Here is a 19,938-nt window from a genome sequence, read left to right as displayed (position 1 = left end):
CACAGTAATGTATTGCCTACTACAGTTTACACCTCCGTCTAGACATCTAATGACTGTAAAGCAAGGCAACACGTTTTTATATGTAGGTCTCCTACATGGATACTTACTGACTGACTTTTTAAGTCTAGCCGCCGAACACCGACTATGCCGAACACTACGATTTTGCAGGCATACACGATTATTTCGATTTCCCCTCTCGGTCGAAGTTGTAGGCATTGTTGCACGATTTGTACCCTTGACCGCTCCCTCAACTTTGCCCGCAAAACACGAGAGAGGAGGGAAGTGCATGGTCACGATGGCCTTGTTTTGTATCGTGACTTCACGTTTTCTGATGTAACATTATTTACGTCCTTCTTCCTGTAACTCTTCTGTGTCATGATGTCGCTCCCTCCTTCTCCCTATGCCCTTCCTTCTATCTTTCTCTTCCTATATTTGATAATCTATGCATCCAATCTCTCATCTGTTTCATGCTTTTCAGCGGATATTGGGCCCTTCACTATTGTTTATAGATTATAATCAACAATTAACCACACGAGTGGGTATATAGAAGACGGTTTGAACTCCGTTTCTAGTTCGTAGACAGTTTTCACTAGTGTAAAGGGACTACAAGTTAGAACAATAAGGAGTGTATAGTATACAAATAATGAATGTCTATGAGTGAGCTGCAATGGACGGAATATTTTATGAAGGGAAAGATGAAATGATCCATTCAGCGAGTCTCTTGCTCTTCGAAGGACTCGACAAAGAATATAGAGAGCCTTGCCTAGGGGCATAAAACCAGTGCCGCCAGAGGACTTGAACCGGAGACCTTCTGACTGATAACCACTGGTCTTAACTACTGTGCCACAACGACCCCGATGAACCGTTATCAGCGTATTTTGCATACCCACCCACACAAGAAAACGGGCGCATGAAGCCGACCCCGTGTGGTTCACCCCAGGTGACTAGCAATAGTCGGCAAACGGTATCAACCAGGCACATTGTATAACCATACGCTTGAACGAAGCGTATTTTGCAAATGATATGCTACTGCATATCTGTTGACGTATCCAGGCTCCATTATACTTTTTAAAAACCATCTTATGAGATACAAACAAAAGAAAAATCGAAGGTCAACACACAGTGCCAAACGGTCAAAAAAAGGCCAACTGAGAGGCATGCTTTGAACATATAGCTAGTGCCACTTACGAGAAAGAAGCCATGTTGTCATTTTTAGTTGAAAATGTACAGCTTCTCTGAAGGCGTGTTTGATAAAGAAGTGGTCTCTCAGAACGTGTCCTTTCCAAATGCCAATCATTGTAAACAGTGTGGTTTTTCTTCGTCGTTTTCTTCCTAATTCTCTTCAAGTGCGTTCATTCATTCATTCATTCATTCATTCATTCATTCATTCATTCATTCATTCATTCATTCGTTCATTCGTTCATTTGCTCATTCATTCATTCATTCATTTATTCATTCATTCATTCGTTCGTTCACTTGTTCATTCATTCATTCATTCATTCATTCATCTTTCATTTCTATTTTTCCATTCCCAGAAGTAACATATAAATATTTTACAGAAATTGAATGCACAAATTACATCACAATATATGATAAAAGAAATGTACAACTTTGCAGAATATTAAAACTATGTGGAAATGCTTGAAATGGGGAGTAATGCTAGAAAGCAATACATGTAAGGTGCCTCCCCCACACGTGATAGATACATAGATACATAGCCAAAGGTAAACATTATCGTTATGTGCCTTTGCAAACAGATAAAAGTAATAAAGCTTTACTACTCTGGCTACCATGGTCGCGCCTAAAATAAATGACTGAACAATGATAGGAGCGTATTGTGGAAAGAATTATTTCAGCAAAATCATCTGACACACACGTAAAAATGTCCACATTCATGGACATCTTATAAAGCATTGATCCAAGTTACGGCGCGTTGTGACGCGCTGTGGCACATTATATTCTGCGTCAATGAAGTCGTTCCTTGGTTAAGGCCTTTCGCCGAATATATGAAAATGGCATATCTCTGCTGTTTTTATTTCATCTAATATAGTGACATTCCCTTAAAGACACACACACATATATACACACAAACGGTCGCACACACGTAGTCATTCTCCAGGTCTATGCACTGAAATTTATCGGATTTTTCACATAATGAATATAGCATTATCGGGATTATGTAGACTATTCACTTAAGTGCATTCTGCAACCTTATATAATCGTGTAAAGTTCACTCTCTATTAAAAGGGTTTTCATTTTTAAAGCATTGTTTGATGTGTAGATGTATGCTACAAATATAATTTGTTGAAAATTCAACAAAATGAATGAATGAACAATGATAATCACGAACTTACAGATTACATTATATGGCATATCAAGATCTCAAGCGCGATATTTTCTCGTTGTTACTTCGGGTCATGCTCATTAATCCGAAGTTTCATTGATCCAAAAATTCAATAAAGTTTGTTATTTCTAAACACTCAAATTCCCTAGACCAAGATGTTCGTTATTCCGAAAATGTAATAGGGTTTGTTAATCTGATAAATTATGACGTTTTTCCGGAGGTTGGTTATTCCGAAGGTTCGTTAATTCGAAAATGAAAAAAGGTTCGTTGTTTCGAAAATAGAAAGTGCGCATTATCGAACCTTCGGAATTATATTTCGTTTTTGGATTAACAAACCTTCGAATAACGAACTCTGGAAACGACTTTTTTTTTTGATTAACGAACCTTTAACCGTTGCCACGCATCTTGATCTGTCGATTATCTCTGCTCAGGTAAGGCGTTGGTGAACTCTAAATTGCAAAGTTTTTGGCCCTGAGCCAAAATTGACACTATCCAGTTTCAAAAGGCCCTTTTTCTGGTCACCGCCATGCATGACAGGTTTCGCTACTCCGAAAAGGGATATCTGTATCAAAGCCATCGAGGGGCCTGAATTCCTTCGGGAGACGACCGTGAAAACTTCAGTGAAACAAGAATAGCTGAAAAAATCTATGACTGGGAATGAAAGGAAATGATATCACACAACTCCCCCTTCTCGTCATCTCTTTATGATATTTCAAGATATTCACGTTGTTAATTATTCCTCCATGTATATGAAGTTTTGGATCATAATACTACTGCGAGGTCGCTGGTTCCTTTACGTGCAAGTACTCTGGATATATTTGATAATTGATTTCATCCTCTCATTCATTATTGTTCATTGGCTGGTGCATCTCTGAGATTTCTATCGCTTAAGATCGTCTCCGTTCTCCACGTATGTCTAAGTATATTTTATAGTTCTCCCAAATTTATTTTGATGCATATTATGTAAATGAATTTCTGGACATGATATGGGAGATGCAAAGACATAAAATCATCATATAAAAGCCACGTGAATGAATATATCCATATGTTTTAACTTAACACACACACACACACACACACATATATATATATATATATATATATATATATATATATATATATATACATACATATATATATATATATATATATGTATACGCATAATATCATTTTGGAATGTATTTGGCGCAGTCTCATTGCCCTTGTACGATTTTTTTTTTAAAGATTATCTCCTTTCCTATATCTGGTTCACATCATAGATATCTAATGGGCCTGACCGAAATATCAGTATCCTTGAAAATATCAACAGTATGAGAAACTTTAAAATTCAATAACTTTCATATTTGTTTCGGTCTAATTGTATATAAAGAAACCCTTACTGCTCTGGTTGTACCCCTTCATTTTTTTTTAAATTAGATTCAATATCTCCCCAGGCAATACTGCAAAGAAACGTTTCTGTGTATTGACCACACAGTGCATTCTGCTGGCGAAAGACCTAAAGTGGACGTTGTGTCCTTTTGTCTATTTGTTCTTCGTATGAAGCGGTCAAGCTCTCATTAGAAAAAAAAAAGATTGGATAAGTGTCCGTCGAATCTTTCAGCCCCGTGTCCTCGATTAGACAAAGCAGAATGGGAACAATAGCCCGAAGGACGCTGGGGTTTCATGAAAATCGTTTCCAGTTCAACGAAAGGGTGGTATGATAATCACCCATGTGAGACTGGCTATATAGTATATGGTATACAAAGATTAGATTTGTACGGGTTCGGGTCACTGCACATAAAGGAGATACAGCGTCATGAAGTCGTAGAAACTCAAATCACAGGAAGCCGAGTACTATATAATCATTAGGTAAATTACTCTGAAGTACATCATCAACAATTTTGTAGATTCTGCTAGTTTTTGTTCAGCTTTATCCCGTTGACCTCCGAACATGATGTAACACTTGTTGGCTTCTTGAATGGGAAGCATTCCGTGTAAACTTATTTCCCAGGAAAAGCTGGGGTATGATAAATTGCTTGAATTTAGGAAGTTTTGTTTGAAATTTTGAAAGGCTGTATCATCTGTGAACGCATTTCCCAGCTTGATATAAGCATTATAATGATCTTTTGAATTCAGGGTAGTTTGGTCGAAGATTTGAAAAGGAAGCAGCTTTGTGTGGCGGAATCAGTGACCAGGAAATAGTAGAGTACAATGATTGAGTTAATGTAGGAGTATTTTGTCCGCAAATAATTCGTCATTAAGGCATTTATCAACGTTACGTTAGGATGTGTGCATGCGTGAAGACAAATGAGGTCTCATAAATTTTTAAACGAACGAAGATATAAAGCTCTACATTATAGGAAAGGCGTTTTTTTTCGACGTGGCATATACACGTGCAACTTTCCTTCTCTCATTTGATGGTGTGTGCACGTGTTTTAAAGCTCGGAAATGTATGCTCAGCTTTTACTCCGGGTCCGTTCACGCAAATAACGATGTCCTTGGTTAAAAGTAATTTTTCTGAGCTCTCCAAAAGTTGGTGCGTGCATATATAGCATGCCTACTGTTCATTTGTGTTTAGCGGACGAGACTTTTAATGATTCCCAAATAACTTTCTTTACCCTCCGTATTAAATTTTGCAAAGCGGAGACGGGTAATACGATTGGTAAATACGTTTAAAAGACACAATAAACGAAATAGCGACGGTCGGAATCCCCCTCCCCTTTTAATCCTCAAAAGTAGAGCGTTGTGGCCCTCTTATTGAGACTGCCTAGACACTACACAAATGTTACATTTATTATATTTTTTATATATTTTTATATGTACAGTCATTAATGTGAGAGTAACAGGAGAGTAAAAAAAAAAAAAGAAAAGAAAAGAAAAGAAAAGAAATTTGGTAACACCAAAGCAAACACACGCACTCACATACTCAAAGTCACTCACACAAAATACAAACGGGTGTGATTTTAAAGTGACTAATGTTGCACATTGTGAGTGAAAATCTATACAGATTTGTTAATGATTTAAATCAACCAGAAAGATTAACTCGCAATCAAATGAGTTGATATACTTTTATGTCAGCTTATCATGTCTTAACCGTTAACAGTATGTATACACTCCTACATCACTGCTTTAACAAGTTGTTTTGTTTATGGTTTGAGTTCATGCTCACTAAGAATAGTCAGTTGTAAAGTGCAACAATTTCATTTTAACCTACCTTCAGTAATATTGTAGATCTATGAAAATAAACGACAAGAAACTACAAATGGATTATGTATGGCAATAATTACTGTTACTGAGAATTGGTTTGAAGTGAGTAAAATATAGGTAAGAACATTATTTTTAGTAGCTTTCTTTTTGCACGTTGAACAATCGGCAAAAATGGGGCAAAGTTTTCATTGCCCGATCAGTTTAGTGCATGACCGATTGTGATTGAGTGATCGATATATTGTGTGTGCACACAATGTGAAACTGCCGTTATCATAAATAATGTTTTACGCTTTATATCAATGAAGTTTTCCCCGCTTTTCGATGAAAATTACCCTTCATTTATCTAAGACGACAGAAATGATTATGGAAATATAATTTACCGAGGAATGCAGCATTAATGCAACTATATATATATATATATATATATATATATATATATATATATATATATATATATATATGTGTGTGTGTGTGTGTGTGTGTGTGTGTGTGTGTGTGTGAGTGAGTGTGTGTGTGTATGTGTGTGTAGGTTGTTTGATGACAGTGTGTTAATGTGTGAATTGTATTTTTTTAATAGCTGTTGTTTATCATTATGACGTTTTTGCTACCTGCTGTATATGAACATTTTTTTTCGATGATAATTGAGTATCCACGAGTTAAAGTAATCCACGTCCCACAAGCTTTGCTTGTCAGTGGACGACTATTTCCACTGTTATATATCTACTTTTTTGTCAGTCTTTCAAAGTATGCATTGCTATTCTTGTTATTTCACGTAATTGCACGCAGTGTTTATGATATACTTTATGATCCTTATCACTATTATGTATTCTTACAAAATGATAAAAAATAGTTATGAACTGTATGCTTTGTATCTTGTATCTTGTTGCTGCTGTTGTTGTTGTTGTTCTTGTTCTTTTTGTTGGAATGAAGGAAATAAATATCAATTGAAAGCATAAAGAGCACTCCATCACGTGATCTCCTTATGTACAGTATGTCCACTTGAGGAGTTTTATTGCAAAATGAGCTGAGCGCCTTTTTAAACATTTCAAAGTAAGTCCATCATCAGATAGAGCAAAATTAAACCCTTCCGGTAATACCTCACTTGTAACATAACAAGAAATATTCTAGAAGTTATAATATAAAGTATCGTGTATTTTCTATTATTTTCTGTATTTTTTCAGCAGCTTTAATCACAAATATCTCCACTTAACAAGAATGGATTTAACACGGTTTGCGATAAAACTTCATTTGAAACCACCATGTCGTCAGAAGCAGGAGATTGTGTGCTAATAATATCATGACACCGGAACGAGAAGTCCCCCGCCCGCCCCGCCCCCTCAAGAAAAACACTTCCCAGCACCTAAGGCAAAACATATTTTCTATATAATTGCTTTTCGCGAGGTCCTTTCAGACCCTGGATCCGAATGGGGGAAAAGTACCCAAATAATACAAATCAGGACGGAAAACAGACTGTGTTTACTCGACGGACCCACATTTTTGTGTCTGATTTTTATTCTTTATTCCTTTTCCGTGAATGCCAGACAACGCAAACTTTCTTTGGCAATGTTTGATGTTCCTGACTGAAATCTACGTCAGAAAAAAAGAAAGAATTATTTGTATTGACTCGTGTGACAATGTTTGAGGTGCACTGTTGAAAGCTAGCTCAAAGAAGAATTTCCTTTTTTTTCTGTGTCATATTACATTGAGTACAGTCTAAAAAGTTATGGCTTTATTGCAGACCCTCCGTTCAATGTCGTTCGATAACGCTAACGAACTATCACTGTTGTTCAGACCTTGTGCATGAATAGATATCTGTTTGGTTTAATCTACTGTTTGGTTTAGTATAAATGAAATAGAAGCTGATAGTGCAAAACAGACTACTGAGTAGGCTATAAAGCTCAGAGTTCGGCCATAGAAGATCTTGGAATTACTCGCTGTGGTATGGACTTGGACTTGGGGGGGGGGAGGGGTGCCCAAACCAACGGCAAGTTTGAGAGGTATACTCTGACATTGGTGTTCAAGACATGCAGTTTTAACACAAGAACAAGACAAAAATGACGTGTTTCATGACGTGATGTGTGGTTCTCTTTAATGTGGAGTCGACACGAGATTCGAATACTTTTGTCTTGACCATTATTACAAGTTATTAACTTGTTGGACCAATATTTCATAATTTTATTCTTGCAGGATTTTCATCAAAACAGCCGAGGGATAAGAAATGAGTCTAGGACCTGTCTCGATTCTATCGTAATATGGCTTCTTTTTCTAGAATCAGAATAGTCTCTTCCGGTGTTTTTTTTTTAAATGTAGATCCGGCATTTTAATGTACCCTTTTATACGACACTGTGAGGTTCGAACTAAAAATTCTCTGTTTTTTAGCCCAGAGCTTTAAGTTGAAAAATTATATTATAGAGTGTCTGGTTTGGTCTGTCGAAACCGTGATCCTTACCAAGCAGTGTTGGTGTAGTTATACCTGTCTTGCATTTGACGTATACATACGTCATTTTTCACCGATAACCTAAGGAAAACTAGGATTGAAATAATTCTTTTTTTTTAAGTTTAGCAGTATCTAAATAGCTACAGTCAGATTAGGAATGTACCTGTTTATACGAGGGGGCACCATATGGAAATTGTCGCTAGGCACGCGCTCTGCAGGAAAACCGGAAGTTGGTTGTAGCATAATGGTGTTATCTTTTCTGTGACTACAGTAAGCACCTGTGTCAACGTTCTTAGGAAACGTTAGTCGGAAGCATAGTACACTCTCAGTGCATGCATTCTTTGGAACGTTTTTAACCCCTTGTGTGTTATACAAGTACAGAGTGAGACAGAAACGCTGCCACATAGCATAATTATGCACTCTGTTCAAAGTCTGTGATGCAGAAAGGGTTATCAATCGGATGCTTTCGATTTATTCATTGTCATTTTTAACTCAATCATTAAACTAGCTTCAAGTAACTGCATTTGACCATGGGTTCTTTCTGTCTTAAGAATCATAGTTCTAGCTGATAATAACTCGTCTTTGGAAAATCTATATTTCTGTTTTGGCTTAAGTACAAACGCTATGTCATTTCCATTTTCTATGCGTAGAATACGAAAGAGATAAATCTTCAGCATTTGTTTTTTGTCTGATTTTTTTTTCCCCAGTACGAAGGGACCTGGTTCACTGTGGCTCATGCCGAAGCTTCTGGCGCTCCGTTTCATCGCAGGTCGCACTACGCCCTCAACGAGGATGGCTCTCTAGGAATGACTACACAACGAATCTCGTTAGTTATTTTTCGACTCATTTGATGAATGAGTTTTGATTTGACTGATACACCTAGCTGTATCATTAATTTCGCGCGTGCGTGACTCAAACTTAGACATCAATCTTGATTGCTATGTTTTGATGGTGTTTTTTTGTCTAGCATCCGTTAAGATGCATCAAATTAGAAAAAAAAATGGTCGTTCAAGGCGAGAAATCGTGCAATGATAAAGTTTTGGGGGTGAAATTGTAAGACTGCCCGAGTGGTTTGTTCGTTACGAGCAACTATTATGAATCCCAATACATCGGTGATATACCCATGCAGAGTAATTCGTTTTAAATGATCAGATTTTCTTTGCGTCATTCAATCACTATTAATGATAATGTTCACTGTAGAAATTAGTCCATTACCAGCCATTTCCCCAGGAGCGTGATAGCCCCACAAGAACTGCAGCAACAAGAACAGTTAACAAACCAAAACAAGTGTAAATGGCAATGCAATAATCGAGTATCAAAATGGAAGAAAAACAACCTTGAAAAAAAAAGGGATTTAAGTTTTAAGCTCATGAAAAAAAATGCACTAAAAACTATCATAAGGCTTATCCCAATCTAACAACTTATGTCTGGCTCGATTGGGTCGGTTCCGAATATGACTAGTGCACACACTGTAAAGTACACTTTGAACATCATTGGCAACCACAACGACCGAGCGGCTCGTGCAGAGGCTATTAAACAAAACTTTCGTCCAATCACACGCCTCTAAGCTCTCCTGGGCGTCCGCTCACACCATTGGGTACCAGTATCACTTCAAGTTCTGTGCTCCGCCCGCTTCACACCACCTTGCCTCAGCGGCCATGATATAGCAGCATTTTGTAGGCCTACACTGATGTTCCTGACAGAGATTTGGTATCATACTAGCAATCAACTTGCATTATCTAGATAGCGTCATAACGACAACATAGGCAGTATGGATGCCAAATCCGGTGACAAATACGATGAACATCTGCAATAGTCATGTGACGTCAGTCTTTTAAAAAAATTATGGGCCCAAATATCCATATTTTAATAGTTGGAGCTTGTGCTTCTTCAAAAGACGCAAACGATCAAATAGAAAAGAATATGACATGGACTGGGTCTATTAACGTAGGCCTACCTTGCGCGAAGAAATCTTCGTCCGTTTCGAAGGTTGAACTGCGAAATGTCAACCTTTTATTTTCCATGATATCCGACTCTTGAGAGAGAGGCTAACGTCACAAAAACAAAACAAAACAAAAAAAAAAATTCTCTAAAACTTTCGTTGTGAGGAAGAGCTCCCTTTCGCGCACGCTGGCGCAGCCGCGCTATGCTAGGAGCGCCTGGCCTCGCCTTTGCCTCGGACCAGTCAACCGTCGATCGCCTGCCAAGTGCCAGCTGCTCGCTGTAACGAAGACTGAATGAAGGGCAGTCAATGTAGGCCATACGCTTGTACTCTGCGTGTTTACTGTTTTTACACTGACGTAAGCATAAGGGCATAAGTTTTTTCGCATTTTCAAAGAGTTCTGTTAACTAATAACAACTTAATTTAGACATTACCCGGGTTAGTTTGCACAAAACCGACCGTAGTTGTTTCACAGTCCCACGTACTTTCATTGCTGTTGCACAGCCATAACTATTCCTTGTAAAATTGTAGCTTGAAAAGTGCATCATTGTCACAGTAATGCATATTCCATGACAAAATAAGTTGATGCATTATGTGACAAAGCTACACAAGCTGACATTTATGTGGCTCGATATCTTCTTGTGTTGTTACAGGCAAGATGGCTGCGAGAGCAGTGTGCAGTTTGAAGCAGATGCCTTCGTTCCGGAAGGATCTGCCATCTCTTCCAAGCTCCTTTTGCAGCCTCGAGGAGTTGATGTCTTGCCAGGTCAGATGACGATTACGGAGCAGTTAAGATTGACCATCACCCAAAGATTACTGACTCAATTTTTTTTTGCAAGCATATATGTTGTAAAGGTGATCTGAAAATGAAAGACGTAAGACCAAACAAAGCTTGAGGCTCAACTACATGAGGGCAATTCTAAGAAGCCTTATAATTTTTTTGACCCTCAACCCTGCTGTAGTAGACTGCTTGTGCCGTGTATTCATGGGTATAGAAAGTCCATCCAGTTTTCAGAGACAACGCAACAGGTTTAATCAAATTTAGAGCCAGTAGAGGAAGATCTCTGTGCCCATGCATTAATGTTAAGTTTATGAATGGATGGCCTGTCAAATTGTCAAATGGTCTGGCCTCATTAATTTGTTGTTTTTGTCAGTAATAGCAGGTACTGTACGTAGATCTAATAAAATAAAGATTTGCTTCCATTATCCTAGTATGTGAAAGAAAAAGTTCAGTGATGTTTCCGTGTGTAACATGCAATTACACCACCCATTCAGGTACATGTTAGATTTGTCTACAAGCTGTGAAACCTGTAAGTACATGTACAATAAAGTACCAGATCAATTATTAAAAACTTGCCACTCAATGATTTGAACTAAGTTAAGCTTCACTGTTAAGTAGATTTCAAAATTTAAACCGAGATGTTTATCATGCAACAAATGCAATATCGTCAATTTGTTGTTTAGTTTGTTTTAGCCAATTATACAGTATATTCTGTTTAAGAACATGTGCTGTCATCCAACTCTCTTTTTTTTTTTCAGAGGATTACTGGGTCATTTACACGGATTACGTTGACCATGCCTTGGTGTACAGCTGTAACCTGCTGGATAGTGATGGCACGTGTGCCGAAGGTGCGGATCACGTGTGGTTCCTGAGCAGATGGGGGGAGCTGACACGGCGCGCACGCCGACACATGATGTCTCTCCTCGCTGACCTGTGTGTAGATCGAGCGCGGATGGTGGACGTACCAACAGGTCAGTATCGGTATTTGATTACAAAGATCAGATCTGTCATATTGTGGCAGCAAGTTGTGTTTTCTTAAATTGTTTAAATATATTGTTGCTTCTTAACTCAAACTTTCATATATATACATGTAGCTCTGACTTACAAGGGCTTTAAAATTCTAAGTGTAGGCCCCTACTTGCTGGGACAATCAGAACGAAATGATGATGAAAAATTGTAGTTTCCTGTTAAACCTTCAGATCCATTTTGCAGGGTCCCAGTAGTGATTAATTTTATGGAGTGTCAAAATTATTCCAGAACTGCATGGCCCAAAGTTGCCAAGTTTGTGTCGTTTATATCAGTGCCGCAGTTAAAGAACAAAAGTCGTTCATTAATTATTCCACAGTGGCACATTTGATTTCATTTTGGAACCTTTTATTATTATTATTGTTATTATTATTATTTTTTTAGAAATCTGTTTGTAAATTTGTCTATTTTTTTTTTGTTTTTGGAATGGGATGTGGGCTATACCCTTAGAAAAAAAAAGTAAACAGATTTATTTTGAAAAAGAAAAAAAATAGACATTATGGAGATCCAGGACAAGTTGAGTCAAGTTTGATAGGTACATGATACATGCTTTGGATGAAGATTATGAGTTCTAGCCAGGTTTGCACTTGTGTGTGGTAACAACAGGTCTTTGGGGTGGGGTTGGAGAACTCCCTAGAAATTAAGAAGTGAATTGAAATCAAACTTTGACAGGTTTAAGACCTGAAAGTCTCATCTCTGACATTGTTGGTACCGTAACCGAAAAGCAATCACCCTTCTTCCCCAGAAGTTTGCATCACACTCAAGTACGAGTTCTTGACCCACAAGATCTCTTGTCTGTAAAGTAGTTTACGTCTGTGCAACCCTTGTACCCAACTTCCATCCCCTAACACACACACACACACACACACACACACACACACACACACACGCACACTCAAACACGTGTGCATGCACAATTACTGCTGAAGGCTTGATTTGAAGAACTTATTGAACTCCTTTGATCAGAATTTGACACAGTCCCAAGATGCAGGGCAAGATAAACTTGTTGTGAATAGATTTCAAACCAATTGTTTGCAAGTATCGCTCACCCAAGGTCGATGAATTTAACGGCCATTAAAGGACAACGGACCTGATAACATCTTCATTCAATGCTCCACAAAGCTTGTTCCTTATAAAGAGTAATCCTAACATACCTACTAGAAAAGAGGATTTGGTGCTTTGGGCCTAATTTCTTTCCTGTTATGGTCTTGTGATTGTGAGGTGTAACTCTACATGATTTTGTAATTTGCTCAGATATTTGTTGGATTTCTTTTTGTGTGTGTGTCTGAGGGCACTGCAGTTATATACAAGTTTAGCTCTTCATAAGTCCCCTCCATTTCCAACAGCCTACCTAATTACCCATTGTTTAGTACAACATTGATTTATTCCATTTGACTTAGTTTAAATTTTGCTACTTACGGAAAAAAACAACAACCAGCAAACGGCCTTAATTTGTGCATGAAGGCTTGGTACACATACAGTGTACTGTGTTAAACAAAATTAGCATGGAACAACGTATAATTACCAAGCCTTCAAAGAAATAATCCCTACTTTGTTGATATTAAAATTGTTTCTTCAAAGATTAAGAATGAGATTTCAGTTTGTGTTTTCCTAATCATCCTTTATTCTTTGTTGACATTTACTCACAACTGTAAATTACTGAATTATAAGTACAGCTTTTTCTCTTGGCTGTGAGCCAGCTTCAGAAGCATAAAGCAAAATTCTCAGGATTTTGGTACACATCCAAGTCAATTCAGTAATACCCCGACCTTTGTGAATGCAGTGAGGTATAATTACCAGTATTGTTGGAGAGAATTGTAGCTAAGTGCCTTTGGGGATGTGAGATTTAAGACCCTTTTACTGACAATAAACCCACTTTCTCAGTGCAAGAGATATCCTTGATACCATTTATCTCTGATTTTCCTTTCTTCGAGGAGCAACAGAAAAGGATCCCAAAATAGAATAAAACATGAAGCTGTTTACTGTTCAGATATTTTTGTTGTTTTGTCAGAAAAGGAGGGAAGTAATGGGCCACCATTTCTTACCTCCTGTTGTGAGTGGAACAATTTTCTTTTCTTTTGTAGTATCTTAGCGGGGGTAATTGTGGGAGAGTTCAGATGTTTAGTCTGTTGACCTATTGAGTATATCATGTAATTTCCTTACAATGACAAAGGTGCTGACATTTTGAATTCGACACACACACACACACACACACACACACACACACACACTCACACACACACACACACACACACACACACACACACACACACACACACGCGCTCACATGGGAGACAGAAAGCTGTTTTTTTGTAATTGTTAAAATCTGTGTCTGATGTGTACAATATTCAAAGTACTTGAAGTCCAATAGCTTTCAAATATGGTAGTTAAGGTTTGACACAATTCAACAGAATTCAGTTTTAGTATATTGAAATGATGATATGGATATTTCCAGTGTTGATTCAGATATACAGCTCATCTTGCAGTCTTTGTGTTTTACCCTATCTGAGTGAAGGGCTCTGATGTTGCTCAGTCTGTAGCACATCTGCCATTGAGTCTAACTGAGCAATGTTTTGTGTCATCGTGTCATTTCCTCTAGTAAGCAAAAACATTCTGTCTCTCAGATAGGACATAACATGGAGGTCCATAGTGTGAGAAAGTCACAAGTCTCGCATGTAAAAGATCCCACTTCATTCATTCATCACAAAGAGCAGGGTGCTAACCTGATAAATTGGTCCACCTACCCACCCACACAAGGAAATGGGCGAATGATGCCGACCCCTTGTGGTTCGTCCCAGGTGATGTTAGCAATAGTCGGCAAATGGTATCAACCAGGCACATTGTGCCTTACAAAGAAAAGGAGACTTTTTCAGAACCACTTGGGTATTTAGCATTACAAAGTGCTATTAAGTCAGATCAATATTTCATAAGTAATCAGTAGACTGACTATTCTGCTTGTTCTTCATGCCTTGTGTATTCAGCTTTCACAGTTCATTGCTAAACAGACAGCTGGTATTCACAGCCTGTTTGTGTAGATCTTCGAGATTCATGAATGCAAGTAGCATGGTGAATGTATTTGAGTAGTTATAGGGTCATGTAATTCACCCTTGTTGTCTCAAATCCCTGAAACAGCTCTGTTCCCCATAAAGCTATATTTCAAGGAGAAGAGAGAGAGAGAGAAATAGATAGATGAATCATAGATAGATCGATTGATAGATGAGATAGATAGATAGATCATAGATAGAAAGATAGAGAGATGTATAAATAGATAGATCATAGATGAATAGATAGATAAATAGATAGATAGATCATAGATTGATAGATAAGATACAGATAGATAGATACATGTATGTAGATAGAGAAATAGATAGATAAATAGACAGATAGATAGATGAATAAATGAATAAATATATAAATAATAGATAGATAGATAAATAAATAAATAGGTTGATAGATGGAGAGGGAGGAGGAGAGAGAAAGATAGACAGACAGATGAAGACAGAGATAGAGAAAACTTAATGTTTTCCTAAACATTTTCTACAAAGTGCTCTCCACAGACAATCCAATTCTTCACCCTGCCCTACATTAAAGGGTGGGGGAGCAGATTCATACTTTGCTATCTCCAGTTTACGTGAGAAAATCTCTTGAGATCAGATCAAATGGAGGTAACTAAAGAGTAATTAGCAGAGTGGTTTGTTCGTAATAGATGAAATATGTTGACATGCCCTTTGTTTGATTCTACATACTTTTGTGTACATTGTATGTACTTTAGGGTGGTGTCAGCATACAGGATGCATATGGAGATCTATATTTGGACTTGATCTTGTTTGCTTTGTAGTGCACTATGTCAAAGTTTCCCCATGCTTCTATCAGGTGTCCTACTTTTCTTCCGAGTTGTTTTGTTTTTCTTTGTCAGGTCAATTTCTAACAAGAGAAGATCCGATGAAAATCATTAGTCAATGTCAACTGTATGCATCAGAGGAATAAAGGGTCAAACTATTAAACTGCACTACTACATTGTAGGACTGCTCATGATTTTTTGGTCCTATTGGCATAGGGTGGCCTATCCAGTTGGCCTATGAGCCCTGTTTATCTAGTGAGCTCTGTGGCAAATGTCATTCATTATAGGCACTACTATTGTCTCATATTTATTCATCTGGAATACTACAGAATATATGCTTACCAGCAATAACTTAGCATTAGGAAGCTTTGGTTGGTCAGTGGTTAAGACCACAGACTCTTGATCTAAAGGTCCCTGGTTCAAGTCCCCTGCCAGGAGTGTAAGACCCATGAGCAAGAGGCATTGACAATGCCCAGTCCCTCAAGAGGGGCCTTCTTGCTGCAGTTTCCGTGGTTGATTGCTCTTAAGTATTCAGTTGCCCTCTTGCAGTTATTAAAATGAAATAATGATAGTAATGATAATATGAAATGTTTATATGGTGCTTGATACAATATGTTTTGAAACACTTAACAATTATCAAAACAAGCAAACAAACAAACACATTAAATCAGCTTCGAATACAAATGATCAACTATACATGATCATCAGTTCTGTTCTAATAGAAATAAATGGGTTTGAAGTTTAATCAAAACTCATTATTACACATTGCCATCAACAAACTGTAAAGATCATGCACATTTTGTGATAATTTCAAGTGAAGATGACATATTTTTCTTTCTCTCCCCCCCCCCCCCCCCCTTACTTTGTCTTACAGATTGTGATGCACAGCTTGGTGTACCCTCAGAGCCTGCACATGGTAATTGTCATTATGTAGTCAATGTGCTGAGCTAGTTTTATTTCTTGTTAATTTGACATGTGTTCAACAGTGCTTGTGAGCCTATATATTTCATCATATGATAAGCTGCCATTAGATTAAACTACTGCCATGCAAAAAATTGGAAAAGAAATGACGTCACCCAGGGGCAAATGATTGTGACAGGTATTCAGGTGCAGCTATAGACATTTTGATTTCAGAAATTTTCATTTTAGGCTAGGTGTCATTATCGCTGTAAAGAATTTATGGATACATTGTATGTTCATGATAAATTATATCATCTGTTATTTTAGTGGCAGTTGAAGCATTGTCATTGATATCATAAACACTTTATCATATATATAGGTTGTTGTTGTTATTATTATGAATACTGTTATCATAATCATCACATTTTCAAAGTATTTGTTCTATCTAAGGAATGGACTAGTTTTCTGGTCAAAAGTGATTAAGATTGTCCAATTGTGTCGTGAAATGACTCGATAATGCATGTAGTGGTCTGAATTTTATTATATTGTTGTCTTTTTAATATGCGAAGATTTATAATAATAATAGCTGGTATTCATATGAGGTATGAGATATGAGGTAATCATGAGATAAGAGAAGATGCTCTGTACAAAATACAGACCATAAGGCCAGTTTTTCTGGAAGTTTGTGTTGTGTGCTTTTAGGATAGTGTCCCTATTTTAAAAACTTTCGTTTTTTAACATCTCAGAGGAGCAAATGTGTCTAGTGGGCGACATACAGACCATGGCCAACTTCGACATGGAACAGGTAATAATGTTTTTTTTTTCTTCTATTTTGATATAAAAGCAGAAATTCTAGCATGCATGAAACTGTTGAGAATTGTGCAAGGAGTCAAGATTTGTAAAAGTAACAGGCTCGCAACAATTTTTGTCTACACATTGCATTGAATGCCAGTACAATGTAGTGCGCTGTGATGGTTGGCCATTTGCGAAAATTTCATGCCGTACAAAAGGCCGTCGGCTCCAATTTGCGAAAGTATCATGGCTCAAATATTTCTGGTGTTACAGTTCGTCATAAATTTTGTTTGCCATGATATCATGCTAATTGGAATGAATAAGACAATGCCACTAGTTGTTGAATTTGTTTTGTTGAGAATTGCAGCAACAGACAATGACAAGTACCTGGTAGTTTCCCATTTTGAAAAGTGAAACACAAAAGCAATTTCTCCTTTTGGAGAAGATATAAACGGTAGTTACATTGCTTGAAGCAATTATTTTGGCACTTTATTCATTGTGCAAATGTCAATTGACTTGTGAAATTAGCAAAAACAGAACCACTTGTATCTACAATCTTATACGACCTATGCGTATATATGCATGATATATAGTACCCCTACAACGTAAACAGACAACTTGTGTCAGTCACTTGAGAATGAGTAGGTGAACTCCCCCCTTGAGCATCCCAGGTTCTTGTTGCTCTAACTGTTGTCCCGAGCAAAGTACAGTTTGATATGAAAGTAATAAGCAGTACAAAGTGTGTCCGCTTTATTAACATCACAAGTGTGCACTGCATTGTTGAGTTAGATACAGCTATGTGTATGTGTTCCTTGTTCTATCTGCTGTGAGCATGCTATACACTGTACTGTCAATTTGCTTGAAGTGCTAGCAGCATATATCATATTATCTATCCATGTGAAACACACTCACACACAGACAAAGAAAGGGTAATAGTGTGTCATATTTGGTAACCAATGTACTATCAACACCACATCTTTTTATTCTATCTTTGTCTGCTACATTGTGTCATGTCATCCTATTCCTGGTAGATATTTTCAGTGTCCTTTTTTTTGTTGAAATCTATGTACTGAAATCTTTTTGTGTCTTTAGTGTATGTTGAGAAACAAGCATGTGATGAATGTAAAAGACTACATTTCAAGTTTGTTGTATCTTTTAGTCATAATTGTTTGAAAGAAGACATGATATGAGACAAGTCCAATCAAGGTTCAAGAAGTAAAGTTTCTGTCAGACAGGAACATTCCTGGAATGGTCATATGATTTTTTTTTTTTTAAGTTGAAAAAACAGAATGGCACAAGTCCCACTTACCAAGAGTTATGTTGCACTAATCAGTGAATTTATGCAAAGCTAATTCTAAAAGAAATGTCACAGGTATAACAGTTGATTTGTGGATAAAATGATGGGACTTTACTGTTCAGCTCTGAAGAAAAAAAAATACATCTCTTAAGAAAAAATAAAATACATCTCCTGTTCCACAAATTTTTCATAAAAGAACTGAACCAGGGCTCCAAGTTGACATAGATAGATGCCACTTGAATTGCTGTGTTATTTCTGATGTTGGAATGTGATCACTTGGTAATTCATTTGAATTGAATCAATTCTAATATTATATTGTCCACAAATACACATCTGGAAATGTGCCTTCCACCAGCATTACGTACAAGAGATATACACAGATAACAAATGGTTCAAAGCTAGAACAGCATATCTACCATTTTACCTGGCAAGTACCATTTAGAGTACAGGTTACCTATTGAGAGACATTTTTATTTGAGAGTACTGAGTGACATCAAAATTTTTCATGCTCTTATTTTTTATACCATGTTCCTCTCCTCCCCTTCTCTCTCTGATATCTATGTATATATTTTTATATTTATGTGTATATGTGGGCTTTATGCATCCATAAACATGAGTTTTTCATTCATGCAGTACACAGGCACATGGTATGTGATAGCCCACATGCAGGAGAGAATGTACCCCTATCACCGCATCTCACAGTACACAGTCAACGAGGGCAGCCTCGACATGGTGACACACCGCGTCTCGAGGTGGGTACTGATGCTTTGAGACCACCAAAGTGGCATCCTCTTGGATGATTGGTTGCCATAGCAACATGTTTCAAACAGCTGGACTCAGTTATGGGGGTAATACGTGCTGCAGTTGTTGAAATGACGGGGCGAGAGTGTGGTCCTTTTCAGTTCATGTCTGTCGCCATAGTTACCAGCGATTCCAAGATGTGGAATGTCACAGATTTGAAGCAGTATCCATGCCGGTGATGACAGATGTTGAATCCCCAGAAAGCCTTGAGATTTGGGCAAGAATTCCATGTCGGCACTAGAATGCTTCCCAAATTTTCTTCACTGTTACAGTCCAGCTTAATTTTTTTCGCTCTTTCTTTCTTTGAGGTAAGGAGTAAAGGGGGGGGGGGGGGGGAGGACACTGTTGCAACAGATAAATCCTATTCAAACAAAGACTTACATAGTAGATATGGGACCAAGGTCATAAATTTTGAACTTCACTATGTTTACCTCCGGTCATGCAGCAGCCATAAAGGCATCTTATTGTGTCTGCTAATATATCCATTTTTCCATGGTGCAATTTATGTAATAAGGGCCTCTTAAGTCTCTGTATGGCCAAATTGACATTGAAAAAAAAGATGGTTTTAAACATGAAAAAAAGAAGAAAACA

The 19,938-nt window shown here is 37.5% G+C and overlaps 1 protein-coding gene across 1 annotated transcript in view; it reads left to right on the top strand.

Moving 5' to 3' along the window:
- Positions 1-19,938, top strand: part of LOC139717900 (uncharacterized) — a 59,775-nt gene that overhangs the window by 1,825 nt on the left and 38,012 nt on the right. Inside the window, exons 2-7 of the mRNA XM_071629386.1 lie at positions 8,675-8,793; positions 10,563-10,675; positions 11,449-11,661; positions 16,432-16,473; positions 17,204-17,262; positions 19,180-19,298. Of these exons, the coding sequence (XP_071485487.1) occupies positions 8,675-8,793; positions 10,563-10,675; positions 11,449-11,661; positions 16,432-16,473; positions 17,204-17,262; positions 19,180-19,298 (665 nt within the window). The remainder of the gene's footprint in view (positions 1-8,674; positions 8,794-10,562; positions 10,676-11,448; positions 11,662-16,431; positions 16,474-17,203; positions 17,263-19,179; positions 19,299-19,938) is intronic.

This window comes from Diadema antillarum, unplaced genomic scaffold, assembly GCF_040938485.1.
Source record: "Diadema antillarum isolate AM-2024a unplaced genomic scaffold, OU_Dant_1.0 scf00000085, whole genome shotgun sequence".
In the NCBI taxonomy this organism is placed as follows: Eukaryota; Metazoa; Echinodermata; class Echinoidea; order Diadematoida; family Diadematidae; genus Diadema; species Diadema antillarum.
This window is presented reverse-complemented; position numbering and strand designations above follow the sequence as displayed.